Source organism: Varroa destructor, unplaced genomic scaffold (genome assembly GCF_002443255.2).
Source record: "Varroa destructor unplaced genomic scaffold, Vdes_3.0 BEIS01000005.1, whole genome shotgun sequence".
In the NCBI taxonomy this organism is placed as follows: domain Eukaryota; kingdom Metazoa; phylum Arthropoda; class Arachnida; order Mesostigmata; family Varroidae; genus Varroa; species Varroa destructor.
The window spans coordinates 39,525,744-39,546,300 of record NW_019211458.1 but is presented as its reverse complement, the minus strand read 5'-3'; the positions used below and the strand labels follow the sequence as shown (position 1 = coordinate 39,546,300).

The 20,557-nt window shown below is 41.1% G+C and overlaps 1 protein-coding gene across 50 annotated transcripts in view; it reads right to left on the bottom strand.

Annotated features, from left to right (window-relative positions):
• The window catches only part of LOC111250825 (uncharacterized), a 135,137-nt gene that overhangs the window by 33,462 nt on the left and 81,118 nt on the right, over positions 1–20,557 (bottom strand). For all 50 annotated transcript variants that reach the window (XM_086989886.1, XM_086989901.1, XM_086989907.1 and 47 more), the window contains exons 2-3: positions 16,517–16,580; positions 4,453–4,778 (exon numbers count right to left, since the gene is read on the bottom strand). In XM_086989886.1, coding sequence (XP_086846012.1) covers positions 4,453–4,778; positions 16,517–16,580 — 390 coding nt within the window. The remainder of the gene's footprint in view (positions 1–4,452; positions 4,779–16,516; positions 16,581–20,557) is intronic.

Below are 20,557 nucleotides of genomic sequence, written 5' to 3'. Positions count from 1 at the left end.
AGAATAGCTTGGTCTTTACTGCCCAGTTGGCTAAATACAATTCCCTTAAAACGGTCATTTGGGCCTGTCCAGATTTAGGTAGCCTCGCCTTAAAAGAGTGCAAGGATGATTGTGATATAGGCACTCGAGCTCATTAGCATGAGTGTATGTGTTATCGCTGAAACTATTTCGGATAAATTCGATACCTTAAGTCATGCATAGCACGTATAAAATTCTAATTCTGCTTTGCAAAGGTGAGTCCCTATAAATCATTGAATATCGCATATACGCCTATATCGTTACCTTCTAGTATACTATGTTAGCGTGTAAAAAAAAATCGGATCTTCTCTCTCTCCTTTGAGTTCTCTGCCATTGGTCCGGTCGTCCTTTCCGGTCACGGGCATAGGTTTATTAAACTGTTTTTTATTTTGCCTTAATTTTTCTGAGGAGGTTCAAGTAATTGACTCAACAACCAAGATTAGACACCCCATGGGCCAGCGTCTACGATCAGACTTGATCCGGCCGAAAGCACTATCCGCCATTAGGCTCAATGCTTTTCTTTTGCTTGACTCCAGATTCTCTCTAATAGTAAGTACTTTGCCTCTTGATACTCCACAGCGCCATGGGCGCACACGAATACCTTATTTATTTTATAGAAACCAACCAATTTAGGCCTAAGCATATATGTACAGCTCAAGGTAGATTACAATGCAGGACTAAACGACAAATGATGTGTGAAATCTATAATAATAAAAGGTTCGATTATGGTTAAAAGAGGTATAAATATAGTGCAGCTGGTAAATTTCAACGTATTAAATGAACAAGTATAAGGGTATGAATCATTGACACGTGGGGGTATCCTCGAATAAGGTATGGCCGATTTGACACAATAACCTTAGCCCTTTGTAAAGCTGCGACTAAAAGTCTAAACTAAGCTGTTTTCCAGTTGTTTGGATGCAATAGCTAGTCTTCAGCATAGCTTGATTCATTGATGCGGAGCTCTGTATATGGATTTTTTATCGTTTGTTATTTTTGCTTGGTCAGAGTCTTTTACTAATTCATAATTATTCGTAGATATCGTCACGCACAGTTGTTAGTTTTTTTTTGAGGGTGTTCTCGATTCATATAGGGAACTTAATTATATAAGTGCGGTATAATTGACTGATCAAAAGGCGATCAGTATTCGGATTTATTACGTTGTGGCAAGGCTAATGGTCGATTACGAATCGTTCAATTGAAAATACCAAAATTAACGAAATTAGGAATACGGTACGAGTAGAGAACATTAACTAGATATGCTTGAAAATGAAAATTATCATTAATCTGATAATAGCGAAATTCGATTTTACCTGGTAAAACTTAAAATCTACCCAAATCGTTTAGCGTATGCAAAGCCATCTTAATCATGGAACTTCTGGAAGTTCTAATGGAATTTTATGCTTTTCGATTCATCAAATCAAAATACATTTGAGAGATGTTAGGGAACGTCCGCGAACAATTTCGTTAGGCGCTAAGATGGCATTGGGCAGAAGGCTTTTATAATTTACGTGGATATTTCTATTGAGGTCTTCTCGCGCAAATCTTTTTCACCCCCGGGGGCCGAGCTTCTTATCGGCTTACCCCAGGCGAAGACAGCGGTTCAATTGGTATGAATTAGATTTGCAAAACAGACGAACGATAAATATCAAGATATTCGTCGGCTACAATGAAAGGCAGAATTTCACATTTCTACAAAATCTGAAATTTCTTACAGACACTATTGGCATTTATATTGCACCAGTCGTATTATTCACGTCTGTTTAGGAACTGTTTAATTTTGGAAAAAAAAAAACTTGTTTTTCTTGTTAAATCTATTTGGTAGTCGTGTCGACTTTACTACCCTTCGGACAACAAACAGATTAGTCACCAACAAAACAATTATGGATATTTGGCCTTAAATGTTTGCCTTTTCTTTATTTCAGCCGTTTGTTTTCTAGACCGCGTTGCGTCAATCCGAAAAGTAGTTATCCGCCACACTAATCCACGCGCTTATAACGTGGAACGCTAAAAAAAAAGAGTCTAAACAACGATCTATGTTCCAGATCGCGAAAGCCGCACGAAAACAAAAGTCTTGTCACACGGCAAAGTCATTTTGCACGGTCCCTTCTTTTCTCTGGGGGCTATTTTTTTATTTTATTTGACCAGTTAAACAGGGTGGTAATCTTTGTTCGCCAGTGCACTGCTATCCAGAAGCTTATAGCACAACATACCTTTCAGGCCTCACTGCGTCCTCTAAGGTGGTCGACGGCTTCACCCCGTTCCTGTATCGAACGTTGTCGTAAGACATCATTTTTCGTTTCTGCTGCCCATTTTTAGGGAGGTAGGATTTTTTTAGCGGCAGTGCCCTCAGGAGACACTGAAGTAGCGAACTAGTCAGTGTCGGATATTAGTTGTATTATAAACTGTAGAGGACGAAGGCAGAGGAGGTTTGACCTAGTCAAAATGTGGACAGTACATGGAAGGCTAAGAAGCAGCGTGTCAAGCTGCGGACCGGAAATGTCCAAATTATCAAGTTGTCAAAATTACTTTTTGACCGGCTTGATGTATTGGCGATAAGCGTGTAGTCCACATAGGCCATGAAGAACAACGTAAATAGTTCTAATTGTTTAAAAGTGTATTATTATTTAGTATTATAAGTTTAAAATTGCTGTATTAAGCCTAAGGGTATGATCTGGAAGTTTAAGGAATTCGTAGTTAAATTGCACCTTCAGGAAACATAAACGTTTGTTTTAGCGAGCGTAGCGATGTTAGGAGAGTTGTTTGCGAAGCTGACTTGTAGGCGTGAAGAAACAGACATCAGAAATCTTTTTGCCTAGGGGCCTATTAGGAGAAGTTAGGCCGTTTGGGCTATTTGTTTTGAGTTGCGGGTCAAGCAGGGTACGTGGGTAACCTAATTCGGCCTGAATTTTTACAATGAGTTTCACAAAGGCCTTTCTTTGTAATAGCTTTATATAGATTATGAACCAAACATTATAAACACATGTGATTGCCCATTTGATTTAAATTGCAGTCGTTCGCCTTCCGGTATAAAATACATCACAATCCTATTCTTCGGTGAGGCCCAGTAAAAAAAGTCCCAAAGAAAGTGCACGAGCATGGGGTCATTGTCTGTTTAGGGCTCGATAGCATCTTGGTCGTCGTCTCGTACGCAGTAATCGGTATCGCCATATGAAGACCTTGACTACTACTAATTATTTGCAACTCGGTTTTTCTCTGTTAATCGTACGCGGGCAAATCCATAATCAATCCGTACGTGTAATCCATACGAAGCTGTACTGGATCCGAATAGGCCTAAATCAACGTCGCAGACATTTTCGTTCTTCATTGTCAGGTGTTTTATTATACCGATGCGGTTATATTCTAGTATGAAGAAAATAGTACATTTTGTGATAAATTAACAGTTACACCAAACATCACTCTATCGTACACTTCGAGGAAGCCGTGTAGAAACAGGGAATATGCATTGATTTTACGAAGAGTTTCCATCGAATTTTAAAACTGAATATATATAGTGAATGCATAATTATTAAAAGAATATACCACATATTTGGACCGTTTCACAGTTGCTGATTTTTTGTATTTTGCTGATGATTTTTACAATACTCGTCTGTAACTGTTGGGACGTCGATATCAGTATGGCGCAGAGTAACTGATTCAGGCAGCACAAGTTCAAAGACGTTGTGAAAGTGATCGTTTTCCAGTACTAGCTAGAATATTAAGTTAGCAGTATGCCTATTACCAAATAAGTTTTCCAAAGCCATTTATTAAAAAAGGCTGTTTTTCCGTTGGTTAATAGAATGCTTATTGTCTACTTATATACCGCGTGTTTGTCAATGTGCTACTACAAGACACTTCCTCTAAAGTTCTTAATTTCTTGTGAAGAGCTAAAGTAAGGCAAACCCGAATTTCTAGATAGAAGTATACTAGGCGAGCAGCAAACCCATGTGCATATCGTGAATCGAACTGGACAGCAATTGTAAAACAATATTCCTTACTATAAACCCTTTACTAGCAATTGGCGTCGAAGCGACACGGCGATATGAAGTCACGCAGTCATTGTCAACCTCAGGGCAGGCTGTGAAGTCCAGAAGCTGCGAGTTTAATAAAATGCATTAGCCTAACGTGTCTACATTAAGACGCGTCGTGTTATGGACAGTACATTGATTAATTCTATCTGGCCTAGCAGGTTAGTCATATTAATGTTAATGTAATTAGTTAGCAGGCTAATATTAAACAGTAGCGCGCATGTTGATGGAGATAGTTGGCCTATTAATGTACTGCTACCGAGGATCACGATTGCTCATGGCAACAGTTGTAAAACCCCTTTTGCTGGCGGTGGCCGCTACTGCGAGTGTGTTAGTGGGGATAATCAATGTCGTGCCTATTGGTCAGGTAATTATAGCCACAGTGACTCATAATAGTTAAAGTACGCACCTAAAATTTGAACAAGGATGAATGATCCAGTGTCCGGCCGCCTTTTGGCGCTGGCGTTCGTTCATGAGCGCCTTTTTGGAGCCGAAGAGCTTCATGGCGAGCTTGTTATCGGATGGTTGGAACAGCGCCTCCAGTTGGTTCCGCATGAACGAAGCCTTGACCTCCTGGCCCGCTGCCAGGGGGGTACCCCCGCCACCACCCACGACTCCGCCGCACGCCGACGCTCCGCCGAAGCCCAAGCCGGGCGCCATCTCCTCCTTCGGCGTGCCATACAGCGAATTAGTCTCGTCATGTTGCCGCCCCGAACTGCTACCGCCTTGCTGATCCTGAAATCACGATCATCATTAAAATCAGAAAACAACGGCATCAGCGTTAATCCACCATGAATATCTAAGTAATTCACACGCAAACATACACACGCCGCCTATGTGTTAGCCTACTTTTTTGTCAGAGGCAATAACAACGTGAGCAATAACACGATACAATAAACGCAACAACAGGAACAAGAAACATCGGGGAGAGATGAACTTCTGTAACCTGTCGTCGTTCTAACTATTCAGAGCTCTGGTGCCCTTAAGAGTCAACTTACGCAAGCCCGCAACAAATGGTAGAAGGCGTGCCATGGAAAAGCAGGATAGGGTGCAAAAAACCAGAGGATTTGGTCAGCCAGAGAGAAAACGAGTTGATATCATAAGCACATATGGAAACGATAAAAAGCAAACTCAATGGGGCTGTTGCAACCAAAAGCTAGCTAGCGCAGGATCGCCTTTTTGAGGAATATAGCATATTATCATAACTCTGATGCGTCTTTAGAGAATCTAGTCATAAATAGCCTTAATTAGAGTGATTAACTGGCCTGATTAGACTGTGTGTGTTTATTCTATTAAATCGATACGTAATAGTCGATATAATAGGTACACTAGCTGTAACGCCCACCCAACTTGGCCTACTTATAGATACTTAACGATGCTTCGGGACAATGCCATGATATGTGTGGTCTGCTGATTTTTATCTCTTTAGCTAAGCTAAAGCCCTAGATGAGCTAATCAGTACCATTTCTTCACTTTTTTTTTTGATAAATTCATCCCCTTTTTATGGTTAGGTTAGGTTTATTGAACAAGCATTAAATGTACATCAGATGTTACCGGTATCATCTTTTTCATTCATTTTACCTAGTACGTTCGCTTCTACCGTCGACTAAATATCTCTTAGCCTTTATTTTCTCTAACGCGCTGTGTTGACTTGTTCAAGTATTTCCGTCTCTTATTTACCTGTCTAAAGCCGCAACGTGCAAATCTCTAATCTTTAAAGGTTCGACTGACAATTTTCCTCTCTATTTCCTCCCGTGCCCCCGGTTCGATAGTGAGGGATAATTTTGGGTTCCCGCCGGTCGTCCGAGTGAATATAGCCGTGGCCTTTGAGAGTTCCAAAAATTTCTATGTATAGCTGAGTAATCTCTATACACCTTCGTTGCCGCAATACTGTTCCACAGATTCTTCTATCCTTATGGGTTTCCGCTCTATCCCGTCTATAGGATTCGAAAATCTGAAGGTGAATTCTTAGGGTGGCGTCAGAGGGTACTTAGCAGAAGTAGAACGGACTCATTCAGACTCGAAATATGCTTGAGTAGTGTTTTCCGGCGAAAACCGTAAAGATAACTAGAATCGCAGCCAGAAAGCCTCTAAAAACCTGCAATTTCGGCTTTGCTTCCTCTGGGTTTTCTTGCGTTCTATTAGAGGTGCTGTAGTGACAGCGCGCCAATAAATGGAAACGTTTCGGGGGGATCAGTTGACTGACCGACTGCCCGATGGAGGAGTGTTTCAAGATAAAAACTCTGATCATCTGGGTTGTGGCAGTAGCCGACAGACACGATGGCCTCGAGCCTTATTTTCGTTAGCTTCAGCGGCATCCCGAAAGTGCTGTGCAACTCGCGGTCTAATTAGCATCTGGCCTCGTTCGGTGGGTTCAGTAACCTAACTTTTCAACTTGTATAACCACAGCTATTGCTACACAAGGAAAATGTGAGATGATGAAACATACCGTCGATGAAAAACATCATCGTTGCATAACTATTGACCGTTTTCTGGGCCATAAAGGTCACTTGCGGCGGAAGTGAAAAGATAGCCCAGTATGTTCCGCCAGCCCCTGGTCGCGGAACCAAAGAGCTGACCATAAACCTCCGTCTTTGAATAAAACATTCGTTTTGTGTTTGAATGATCAAATTTTTTGAATTAAAAATCAACATTTTCGCCAGTCGTTTAGGCTAGCACGAGACGATAGCCAGTTGAATTAGTTCTCAGTGAAAGACGTCAATATAGTCTTTTTTTTTTAATAAAATGTATAAATCTTTATTTGCGCGTCTGTAACTTATAAACTACTGTGTAGATAACTTTCAATTCGTGGTCCAAGTGAAAAATAGAACTTAAACGTAAATTACATTTGAAAAAGCAAACGATTGGTTTAAAGCTTAACTCTGTTGAACAGAAAACAAGCAAAGAGCCCCTGAATTTAATGACGTAAAATACGCACTGTGCCACGTTATTCAATTCTCTTCAATTACGTTGAAGTTTCACATGTTGCCTTACCGTATATCATCTAAACATAATTGATAATCCGTATATGAAGCTATCAGTCTTATATGTATTTTAATTCAACAAACAGGTTTGTTTTAACAGGTTGACCACACCTGTTTTGTGCGCAGTCCCGCTACTCAGTCGGCTTAATAGCTATATGTATTTTATTTGAGAACCTTCAACGCTCATTCAAAAGCCCTCGTAAGGCCACCATAAGCCGCCCGCATACCCTGCGCCATTTCAGGTTTAACGAAACGTACAATACGCGTTCGTTTAGCCTACACTGTACTAAGGTATCTCTCTGTGTGTGCGGGTCTAATATTCGCGTACGCCATAGGTATTAGCGATGGGTACGTAGGAAAAGTCAATCCGTATTGAAACAGACGGCCGGTGTGTAGCTGGCGCTATGGGTTCATCTGCCAGTCAGCTCGCAAACACTCTCCTAGTGCTTCTATAGCAAAGTGGATAACGATGCAAAAGGTCTGGCCTGTCGCTGCGGGATCTGCCCCTCGGCACGTCCACACAATTACGAAGCTGCCGGTAGACCGCTTCCTTTGCCAACCAAGATCGAAGACCGTGTTAACACCAGAATGGCCGGAGCACATTAGCTGCTAGGGCTCGGCCATTTCATGTGAAACTCGGTCGAATAGAATCTGACTACAGGCTACATCCTATAACACCGCTTTGCTTAGATAACAGGGTACACAATGCCACCAGTCAAAAAGGTTCTGTAAATTGGATTAATAACTTATCGAAGGAGCGGTCAGTGATGCTACCAATTAGAATTAGGCTCATGCATCAGTTACTACTGCTATTATGAGGTGTCCGTTGGACCTTGTGAGTAGGACAGAATCCGAGCTAGACTTGTAGCCCAGTTTGGTACGCTACTGCTTGGCCCGAAATCGTGCGTTATAAACGAGCTTAGAGACGGCCACAGAGAATATCAACATTGATTCATTCACTGGAAGGGGTCCGAATGCGGCTGACGTATGTTTGTTCGCCCTTCAGCTTTTCATGGTACGGGCTCTTTCTCTTCAGCAAGATAAAATGACGGGAGACAGAAGTTTACTGTACTTCACCCAACCTATCCGTCTACGCGAATAGCTCTCGTTCGGCCATAGAGTAGCAGGAACGGTACGGGATTGAATCACAATGCGGTCTCCCATTTGGTAATACAGTTTAGCCTCTACGCTCGACGAATTTACTCGAACCTGCTGGATGGACAGGTCGTAGGACGGGTAGATAGATATGGACGCCAATAGTGTATACCGACCGCAAAACGCAGGCGAAGGTACCTCCATCTGAGCAGCCGTTGACGGCTGCCGTGGTGGTCACCACCAAGAGTCTGGCGATTTCACGTGTCATGACATTGTTTCAGTTCCGTTGCGTGGTAACGGCCATGGTCATGTCGAAGTTTTAAGGGAACACTGTTTGGGATAACCCATTATCAAATCGAATATATTATTGGGTCGCCATTTCAATAAACGGTCCTAATTTTCAAAATATGATATTCACGTATGTGCTAGTGTTTTGCGTTCGTATGTTACGTTTGTTGGTTTGGACGTGCAGGGTTCGGTCTGTAAAAAAACTATGAAAAATAATGTTCTAAATAAGGACTATGAGCACGTTTGACTTGGACCAAGATCACCTTAGCAGTCTGAGACAGCGCTTCAGCGTATTTGTGCGTTAGTATCGGACACAAGTCATTCTTAATATTCTTTTTCTAATACCTGTATTGGACAGTGACTAAAGTGCTGTATTGTGAAAATATATCGAGGACACACGTGACGGTTAAGTGGCTACATGGCCAAGTTTGCACATGCCTCGAATGAGAACTCAGGGCAAAAGGTTGTGAGGCACTCTAGGCTAAGAGGGTTTTTTTTTATATTTATATATGACAAAGCGTACTGCTATTTCGGAAGGCAATAGTTCGAATTATAGTAGCAGAGCCCGCAATAATGCCCCTAGCGTAGGCCACAAAAAACGATCAATTACTTTTCGTTCTCACAAGCAAAAAAAAAGGTTCACACATACACACACACACACACACACACGTGCACATATACACCCATGCAATACGTGGGTACTGAAGGCCGTATTGCAAATGCGTTGTTCTGATGGCATAAGTGAATGAAGCAGCGGTAGTTCTGCTGACAGCTCATGACATGACTTTTCTTCGACATTGTACTATTTTAAGTACATGTTTGTATCCTATTGGTGCGAAAAACGATGGGCTAAGGTTGCAGGATCCCGGAGTGAAGGGGAGGGACGAGGCTGGCACGGTATAGTGATTTTTTGAATGCGTTCGATGTGAGCCAGCGCGTCGGTGTTTCTGCAGCCTGTTCGTAACGTTCTTCGTCCAAGATCACCAGAAACAACGCCCGCCTACTCGCTCCACTCGCCGTTTGTCGCTTGGGTCGAATTTTCGGACGTGGCATTCGGCTACCCCCTCCCCCCCCCCGCCCAACTAGCAGCCTTTCATCGGTCTCCGCGTCGTCGACTGGAGCTGAATATAAGAGAAATTGCGTTGGAGCCAAACTTTGCGATATCCGCGATAGCGTACGGGTAGAAAAGCGTATCACTGCTCCAGTCTTCAAAATATATAGGTGGCTCTCCCCCGGAGCTGCTTGAACATTTCAAATGTCGCTTCCTACTTTAAATGGCTGCTAGTTTTGTCTAGCTTAGAGCCAATGCTAATAGAGTCATCGTTTCAACAACTTCATCAGTCGATCGTTTAAATCCATCTTTTCCTGCCTCTTGTATTGGAGCGCCCTTAAAGTCAAAGCGAACCTGACAATTCTCAACCTGACAATAGGGGAAGCGCATGTATTCCATTTAGGAAGACGATGGCGAATACGACCCCCCAGGTTCGGGAAGCTCTCATGTGCAGACGTCTTGTCGTTTTGTCTTACCCTATTGGTTATAAACACTCAATGGCGGGAAATTAGAAGGAAACACAACGTCTGCTGTAAGAGAGGTGTATTTTAAATAGAATTTGTACAGTTAAGTGTGACCGGACTGACAGGTCAAATCTAAACTGTTCGGACAATCATGTGCTAGATTTTTGCAGGATAGCATCAAGCAAGTATTACTTGATGGATTAATTACGAAATTAAATGGGATAAGTATTAAATTGTGCGGCTTTAATCGTCGATACCTTTTTATATAAGTACTCAGAGGGGCGATTGTTGCGTTCGGATGAGTCACCTAGTGTTGGGCAACGGTAAGAGCGAAAGGTCAACCCGGAGCCTGAACACATAAAGGAGCGGTGTGCAAGCTACAAACAGTTTTTCTACCGAGACTACTCCATTACTTGTTCCGAGGGTCAGTTGAAGGCTCAAAGGCTCCATCTGGGTTGGGTTATATAAAAATTCAATGTGACCGTTCGACGTAAATGGCGCATGACACTGAACGATTACTGTTAACTATTAATATTGACAAAGGAAAAGAAGCTACCCTAGCTAGATTGTAAGTGGTTCATCGTTCGTCGATAAACTCCTAAGACAGTTCCATGATCGTAGCTCTTGTTCGATTGAATTTGCCGTCTACACGAGGCCGGTCATTTCTGTCTAATCCAGACAATATATATTTCGGTAGATGCCGCTGCGGATACCTCTGTTAGAAAAAAAAGACTTCGTCCAGCAACCGTTGTTGGCCACTAATGAAATACACGGAACACAACAATAGGCAAAACTCATCGGAAGCGACATTTGAATGCTAGCTTGCCCCGATAATTATTGCATAACTAACTAAATAGTTTTTTTGGCTGAGCCACTGAGTATATATAACACTGAATTCACAGAAGATAACTTTTCCGATCCCTTTAATACTACGGCGTATTTCAAGCAATTAATTTTTAACTTGACCCTTACACGTAGATGATGTTATTATCGTTGCACACCAGAACGGGACAAAATATCATATGCCATAACAATTTGCCCTGGTTAGTTTAATATCAAACCAGTGTATTCAGACGAACGAAGGGCAAAATCCATGACTGGAAATAAACCAGCCTAATCTAGTCTCCTCATTCGCTTTGAGAATCATCACTTTCATTTGTGTCAGTAACATAGGTCGATTATATATAACACAAAGTGTACACGGATTGTATATATCCATCAGAATCAATCTCCAATAGTGTGGACATGTTGTGTCCGTGACCATATCAGCCGTTGGTAGTACTGCATCGTGAAAATCCGGACTTCGTCATGAAGTCGTCTCTTAGCTATTGAAAAATAAATTGTTAATTAAAATACCTAGCGACACTCTGTCTTGATATTAGTGGTTAAGAGCCTCTTGAGCAAAGAGCGTTTATTTGATGAACAGGTTTGGGAGCAAAGAAAAGGTCGCGGCACACTTTGAAACTGACATAAGCCTTTTATTCGTCGCATATAATTCAGGTCGGAAATTTCAGTACCTGAAACACTTACGCATTTTCTTATCAGTTCTCATTACTTGAAGGTGATCGCATCCAGTAGTTTACTCGCTGTAGGTTGCAAAAGATTTTCCCCAACAAATACAAACAGATTGACGAAGCATACGGTCATGTTTTTAGAAAATGCCAACGAAACTTGAACGAAACACCCATATGAATAATTTACTGCAATCGAACAGTAGCAAATATGCTGGCACCAGCCTCAATATAGATTTAATGTATGCGAGATTTATACCCTCGGACAAATATTATAAATCGTGGAGTCTGGGGCTAATACTTAAGGTATTTTCTTGTTACCACGCTATGAAAAAAACACCTCAAAAATGACGTTGGAAATCTTTTTCTAAATTTTCATGCTAAGGCTCCAATCAACTCGTATATTTAGTCGATGTGGTGGTTATAATGTTGGGGCTTTGATGATTTTTAACGATCACGCTTTACAACGTCAGGTTTCAAAATCCACACTGTAATCAACGGCTGATTTACATCTAAATGCGATAACTGTAGTACTTACTTACATAATAGCTTTGATATGAGGGTTGACGTTCTACGAGTGAACTAGGTAGGGAATATATGATTACATAACTGTATCTTTTCCTCTTGATAAAGGATGTCTTAGCGTAACGCTGCTCAGTTTGCAGCTTCTAGGGCTCGCTAACTCTGGAAATCTTAATGCTTTGTTTGCAAATGGATACCTCCTCATTAATGCCAAGAACGTGCGCGTGTAATGAGCACGTATCCGGAGATGACGCGACTGGGGCGGGAGGCAGCGGTGTTCCCGAAGCCGCAGTATTCTAACAATACAGGGTACGAGGCAGAAGCCTAGACCTCGGTTATATATCATGTGATTCGCGTCTAGCGGCTTTGCAATGAAAAACAAATTGTACAACCGACATCATGTCACACACTAGTTAAAGGAATTCATCTTGTTTCCAAAGTTGAACGACACTATGAAGAACTCGCTGGCAGAATAGTTACTGCAAAGTCTGAATATAAACGGAGTCGGGGTAATCTATGTTATAGCATTCGAATTTCTTTTAGCAATGTATATATATATATATTCGAGATTTAGCACGGGTAAAACCCATTTTTAGAGCGCGCAATTTCCTTTTCTCACTAAACGCCTACCTGAACAATTATACTAGGCAATGAAAACCACCAGGCTGGTTTCCTATCCTTAATAGGCTAAGAATCGTCATCCTAAATCTGCAACACTTGCGCGACCTTTGAAGTGGTTTTTCGTGCCTCCGTTCGTGAAGCTGACAACAATTTTCAAGGCACCGGTACACTTACTCCTACTATGACTATTGTTACCTATTGTGCTTTTACTATAGCGTTGTTTTCGAGATGCTGCCATTTGCGCCTCTATTTACTATTGCCTGCTCACACGGTCACACGAACTCGAGGATATATGGGCGAAACATGATATGGAACTAACAACGTAGCTCCTATAAGGAATCGCTTAATTGAGGTAACTAGGTGTTCACTGTCTTCATCAACCGTTTCATTCTGCGTGTCCTTGGTGAAATTGGTGCGCCTGGTAGTTTGCGTACGGTTCCATACTGCAGTGCATCTGCATAGAGAAGTGTGTCAAGTTTTTTTTGCTAGGACTGTACCTTTGCAAAGAGGTCAGCAGGCTGTAATGTAGAGGACTTTCGTTAAGTTCTCCGCTCGCCCTTATCTTTATCGGTGACACAAAATTTTCCATACAGAAATCTAAAACGATTCGATAACAATATATGCACACCGTTCCTATAGCTCGGTTCAGCTAAAATACCCGGCTAAAGGCAAATATGGGATTATCACGAGTACTATGGCTGCGACTTCAATAGTGGTGCAGCGTTTGCCGAAGGAAGAAACGCTGACCAGTGAATCATTACGGTGAACTAGCGTGAGGGGGAACGTCCTGCTTAAAAGCTGACCATGCGCTAACTTCCCGGCCGCTTATTCCTCCCAGAATCGGACGGCGACGGGGGAGCGATTTTGACTCCCTGATGTTTTTTCCGAACGAGGGGCTGTGATCGTGGCCGAGTTCTAAATGGAAGTCGAGGAGGCTAAACAAGATAGTAAGGGCAGAATTATATGGTAAATTGTGATAGCAGCGAAATATCGTAACTGCTGTTAAACCATTCTTTAAGCAGTTACGCCTTCTTCATTCGTTTACACTTCTGCCATTTGTCAGTTAATCGACCAACAGACTGTAACGTAGTTTGAAGGCTGAACAGACCGAAAGTTTCTAGACCGTTAAGGGCGACGATCAAAAGGGAACTAAAATAAACGTGAAGGAAAATAGCTGGACAGATTGACATGCGAAAGTAGGCAAAAGCGACAAATACCAAGCGAGGAAAAAAGGCCAGTATTTGAAAATTGGAAAGCGCAACAGTTTACATTGAAATTGTTCGAGAGGAAAAATGCTTAATGTCCGTCAACTATTTTTGGAATGAAAGGAAGCTGAGCCTTACTGGTTGTAGGACTTCTTTTTTTTATAAATTTACAGGTAACACGAAGCGCATAGACACGCACATGATCAGAGATAGGTCCTGAAAGAGACCAGCTTAGTATTTTGCCAACGCCACAATGTCAGTGTTAAAATATCTCTTGATTAAGAATTACTCGGAAGTTACTAATCGTTCGTGAGTATACTCTGGGACTGGACGATTATAATTAGATAATAAAAGTAGTCGCGATTGACTCAATATTGACATTTAGATGTAGTTCGCCTTAGGACAATTCTAATTAACTAGTTTAAGGGTTTACTGCCAGCAAGCTAAAGAAATGCGGCACCAAACTCATATTAGTACCTTTAATGTACGGTACGTCCCCAAAAGTATGCGATGGCTGGGTAGTAGTAGTAAATACTCATACTGAAAATTCCCCTTACCATCGCGGACATTGAAACTCTTAGAAGGTATGAAACGATAAGCAAGAACAACGTATCCGATTTAAGTGGAAGTTCAATTTCGAATACAACACCATGACCTTTGTCGAAGTTAAGAAATGTACTAAACACGTAGAATAACTGTGTTACTATAATTAATACTGTTTTCAGTATCTTTTGTAACAGGAAAGTTCAACATTTTTTAAGGTACAGTAGAAATATTTCTCGTGGTGTTTCCTTATTTCGAAATAGAGATAACTAAAATCCCTCTGGGCAGCGAGAGGCTGACGCGTGATTCTGGCTTTGTCGTTGTTTTGTGCATGTAATACGCACCAGGGCTAGTGCCGAAAGCAAAATGCACCAATTTCCATTGAGCGATGCTGAGTGCCAAACAAACGACGTACCCTGGATGTGCCCGAACTGTACATGATGTCCTGCAGGCCAGGAGGAGCCTTATATCAGGCCGGTTGTCGTTGCTAATTTGCTTATGATATGGATAACCCTCAAAAGTAAGAACATATTGAAATTTATTTTAGCAGTTGAAACGACAGTGCATGATACAGCCTCAGCTGAATTAGAATAGAGTTCATTTGTGTTGTAACAAAGCTCAACAGATACACTTTGCAAGCGATATAATAACATTTTATGTTATTTAGTGCTGACGGCAATAAACGCCGGTGTGAATTTTCAAGATTTCATATTCGAGAAAAGGTTCCGTCTGGTTAATTTGCACAAGGGACTTATAAAACAGCTCAGGTTGTTACATGTCTATATAGTTTCAGGCCTCAGTTCATTTATAGCAAAGTAGTCGAGAAGGACGAAGGTAAAATGATCTCAGTATAAGCCAGCTCTCTAAAATTTTACAGTTGACAATACTCGCATACGCGATTTCATCTTCCTGTAGGTAAACTGAGATAATTTATACAAACGAGCAAGTTTCGTCTTGGTGACGATTAGGCCAGCCACAAAATTAGATCTGCACAATTTAAGTAGGCAATATTCTGGAATCTATCCAAATCCATAGTAGTGTGTTCAAGACACTGAGACACTGTATATAATTATAACGCAGATTTCAAAACACTACGAAGTACTACTTTATTCGAACCGTATATTTCAACCTTCCAAGGATCGCTTTCTACCAACCGAAATTCTTACATGGATCACGCATCACTCAAGCCAAGTTGGGAAACCTTGGCTTGAGGCAGAAGGAATGCTTTGTTGTACTGGCACTAAATGATCTTTTGTTATTCACGCAAGAAGTATAGACATTGGTGAGACATTAGGGTTTGTTGAAATCACCGGACGCGCGCACTCTGGTTACTTAGCCAAAACGTATGCCACCCCAGCTTTCCAATATAAAGACATTGCTGCAGTATGATTGCTAACTTCGAAAAAGTTTAGCTCGGAGGAAATGACCTCGCTTTCTCGAACACGCGTCTTCGAATTTCTTTATCCCGGTGGAACCGAAGACTTGCCCATACGTCGGGTCCATCATCCAAATCAAATATTAGGCAGCTATGAAAAACGAGCCCATCGCCCTCATATCACATGATTTGATCATCGTAGAGCGATAGTAGAGACCTAACTGGGAGTAAACTAACTACGCAATCTGAAGATGCACTTTAGGACGAGGAAAAATCCACTACGGTGATTAGAAAGGGATGCCTGAGTTAATCTGTAGTCCTTGCCTGATGCTTTCAACGAAAGGTTCCTCTCGTGCTATTGGATTAGTGGGTACCCCCTACAAGCGGCGCCGTTCGTCGTTCTACATAAAGCATCTAGTTTTTGAAGCAATCTTAAATTATACCTTGCAAAAGTTGTCATTTATAGGATTAGAGGATTGTCACGTGCGCGCCGTTGGCATAAATATATGAAGATTAATCTTACTAATATTATATAATTAATATTATAACGGGAATGCGTGAAACTAACTTTAATCTCTTGTACTTCGTAGAAGTTAAGTTCATTATGATGCAAATGGGGTTAAGTCTGAGAGAATTATTCTCATCTGCGAACCAGAATTACACTGTGTGTTTCTTTATCTCTAATATGCCTAAATAGGTTGTACGATTTTCAAGTCGCTCGTTTATCTATCGCTTAATGTTTGTATCTATCTAGTCTCCAGTTAGAGTAGACCGCCTCCCAAAGAATGCATGCAGATTAAAACGGAAAACTTACCAAAGTTGTCCCATTGACATCGATCTGGATCTGGTTAGCATCGTGCTCGCCCGCTTCGGTATCACTGTAAAAGATACAATTTTACTGTAAAAGATACAGCTTACATTTCGGGTCTATTATTGTTATGTATGACAGAGAAATAAGTAAGTTGACAATTGGAAAGGATAGGTTAGCTGTTAAGAAGTATTTTTTTGTTTAAGTAAACCTTGTTGACTTTTTTCCTGTCTGTAATCTAGACCCACCTCCTGCTCTGTATTTCCTCAGCAGATCGCCTCACCTTTATTTTCGTACAATCAGAATACAAAAGATTAGACAATGACAAACCAGCCAACTATATGAGTACTTTACGGCGTGTTTTTTGTTGTCTTTTGCTACACACTATTCCCAAAAAGACTTGCTTTCGTTAACGGGTACTCGTTTCCATAAAATGCTGTAAATATAAGCGCATGGCTCGACATGTAACTGTAATATATATATATATATATATCAAGGTTAAAATTGCTTATAATAGTCTCCCGTTAGCTAGACACGTTGCCAGTGTTTCATATAGATCATTTGTCCATCTTGAATAATTAGTGTCTAATATTCACACTTCAGCCTATAACATTTTTTTTTAAAACAAAACATAAAATACACATTTTTAATATGTGTAAAGATTTGGGGACTTGATTATCTATTTTCGTTTTCTATATTCCAACGCGTACGGAAATGAGGCAGTATACTAGCAATATAATACCGTCATGTAGACAGATCGATCGGCATAATACTGTGCGTTCGTTTTATCCATTTGACAGCCCGTGGTAAAAGCGAGTAGGCCAGCCAGAGAGGATGAGGCCAAAAATTCCATGGCCTCCGACCAATGTATTTCAGTTTCGAAACAGACAGTCATTCAAAGATGGATGATCGTTTCTACAGTGTTATGGGCTGAGACTAATTTAAATAGATCATCGTACCACTGTGAGTACGCCAGAACCGCCAACCAGAACCCCAGAATTTAGAAGAATCCCCCGAAGGCCTTATTCAGGCAACAAAAGTATCGTTTGTGATCTCCAGAAAGATAAGACTATATTGAATTTTGATTAAGATAATTATATGTCTTTAAGCTATAACTATTAACAGATCCTGCACGGACGGCACGATAGGAGAAGTTCTGTATATACAATTCTTCGGGCACAAGCGTAGGGAGGCAGTTAACCGTCGTCGAAAACGATCAGTAAGCTTGAAAATGAAGCCAATTTAAATTATCTAATGGTAAGTATACAGCGAGATATGTATGATACTCTGTTTGATCCCGGCACAAGTCAGCAATGTCAAATGGAAGAAGGAGTTTTTGTGCACAGCAGAAATAGCTATATATATTTTTAATGAGCCGGCAGTGTGACGAGACAATAAATATTCATTGGAATCGTAAATACGTGATCTGTTGCCAACAACGGTTACCTGCTCCTACCTGCAGCTTTTTTTGGATGAGCGTATTGGCCAGCTCTGCAACTGTACAAAATGTTCTTTCGCTAATGACCGTATCTCCTCGTCCCGCGGATACTGGGTTTGCTGAGATAAAATTAAGCTTTGATTTAGATGTCAAACCTTCAAACCGTACCCCCTTAGACAAATGTTGTTAACTTATTTTGCCAGTTAGGTTTTCCTAGGCAGTGTTATTAAAAGGCTTATAGCAACAGAAACACGACCCTCTGAGCGACATGTACATATCCAAGAAACGAGCTGTTATCTACGTGCTTTCAGATAACTCAAAATCGCTTGATCTTCAAGTGACCGTCGTGGAGCTTACTTCAACTTATTGTCGTTTTAATTTTGCCTAATAATCGCTGGCTGCATGAACTTGTGTTCATGAAAAGACCTAATGAGGCATATATGTATGGTAAAGGTGCAAAATGGGTTCGAGTCCTAGATTATGTTAAAGCTTTTTATTTATAGGAAGGCGCGACAAATGTACGAGAAGTTTCATCCTATACAAGCCGACTAGCTAGAGCAGTAATACCAGGTGTCGCAATACTGTATAAGCTAGAGATCTGACTGGCGTCATAGTGAACCATTACTGGAACCATGAAGGACAGGAGCTAATGTCTGGGATATCTAGCTAAAACTGCCTGAAATTTGAATAAGTATTTGAGACTCATAAATGCTTCTGGTACTTTATGGATAGAACAAAAGACATTAATTGGTTGTATAATATGGCCCGATGATCTGGTATGTTATTAAAATAGTTGAGACCTTTGTTATTTTTCTGGCTAAACAAAAATATAAAAGACTAAAATGGTGGCCTTATACGAATATTTTAAAATAGACGCTTCTGCTTGAGTAAGAGCGAATAACGATAGATGCGATAGTCTTTTATCTGGGCTCCAAAGTTTTGGTTTTGAAATCGTTTTCTTTTCAGGCACGATTTGTAACGGGCCTTCCTTTACTCGTTTAGAGTCAGAGATTTTAACAGTTTGCTGTTGTTTTTACCATAGCCCTAACAACGTGGGGCGCGGTGAAAATCCCCTAACTCGTTTCTTCCCTCGTACTGCCTTGGCTATTTATTAGTTAAACGTTTCTACGGACTTTATAAGCGAGGTAACTAGGATGATTACTAGGACATATGCTATGTCAAACCAGTTTCCAGGCGTGGAACAGAATGGACCTGTCGTGTTTCTCTAGGCGTCACCTGTTGTAGTTCATAGTTGAAATTATTCGACTCGATTTGGGGAGAGACAATTATTGTTTAGCCCTAAATTTAGGACTACATTTTTTTAGGAGGTGATTGAGAGCCAGCTGTCAGCATTTTTCTATGTCAAACAGATTCGCGTAGATATACATTGCTCAGGATTTTATATTTATTAGGTGTTACTCGTTCGGTCGATCGTTGCTCACATGTTGTTACTTGTTACACTAACAACTATTGATTGTTATGGATAAGAGAAGCGGCGCACAATATAAATATAGAACCATCATTCAAACGACATGGCTGTAAAAGGTAGCTGAGAACAACACTCAATCTGTCGCTCAGATTTTTGCTACGCAAAGAAAAACATGTACGTAGTGTATATATCATATTAAATAAAGATTTTCCCACTTGGGTTAGGACAGAGTTAATTTAGGAGTAGCATTACTTGTATACGAGGCTCGAAATGGTAGAATTAATCTATAAAGAGTTCGTGTACTATTTGCTTTTCTAACAATCGACTTCTGCAGAGTTTGTGCTTCGTACAGAGCCTGTCTGGATGATTGGTCGGGTAGAAGTGCGGAAGTTCGAGCCCCCATGAGCTCAACTGCAACCGGCTGCTTCGACAAACAGCCACCGTAGCTTACGTCACTCCAAGTTACCTCCGGCTACTCATCTTATATTCAGCGTCCATGGAAATATCGTTTGAAACGAATCCGCTTCTATGCGGCCACACGCTTCATGCAAGAACCACTCATCTACATAATGAAACTCGCTCCGGGGGTCATCACGTTACTGGGAGAAGTGGAGGTGAGCTGCCACCAAAAACAGGCAGCATAGAAAAAATATAGAGTACGAGATTAGGCAGCGTATATGTTTTGCTCGAACAGCAATGAAGGTGGACATTTATACACTTGAGCAACGACCGATGAGACCAACAAAAAGAACGTTGACAAAAAGAAGTCGCTACTACGAAGCTGGGCGGCAACGATAAATTTAAGGGGATCACAACTGATTAGTCGGTTCGGCGGAAACAGATTTATTCTATAAATACGAACTGAGACAAATTATATGCTAGATAGGAAAAAGACATACGACCAGCCATCGGTAGCTGTTCATGTTTACTTTAATCTGATATCAACCAAAGCCCCACTATACGATTTATGCATTCAAAGGTACCATTCAAAACATGCATGCATACTATTGAAAACCTGAACGTAATGACAGGTGAGTGCAGCTTAAACAGCGGCATCTTTCATTTACACGTCCATATTGAAAAATTTGGCAAACATTGCGACTCTCTGTTTCCTCGACGTCAGGAGCACGCCTGACAGCTCCCTGTTCCTGCTAGGGGTCATTGGTTGAAGCGTCTTTTG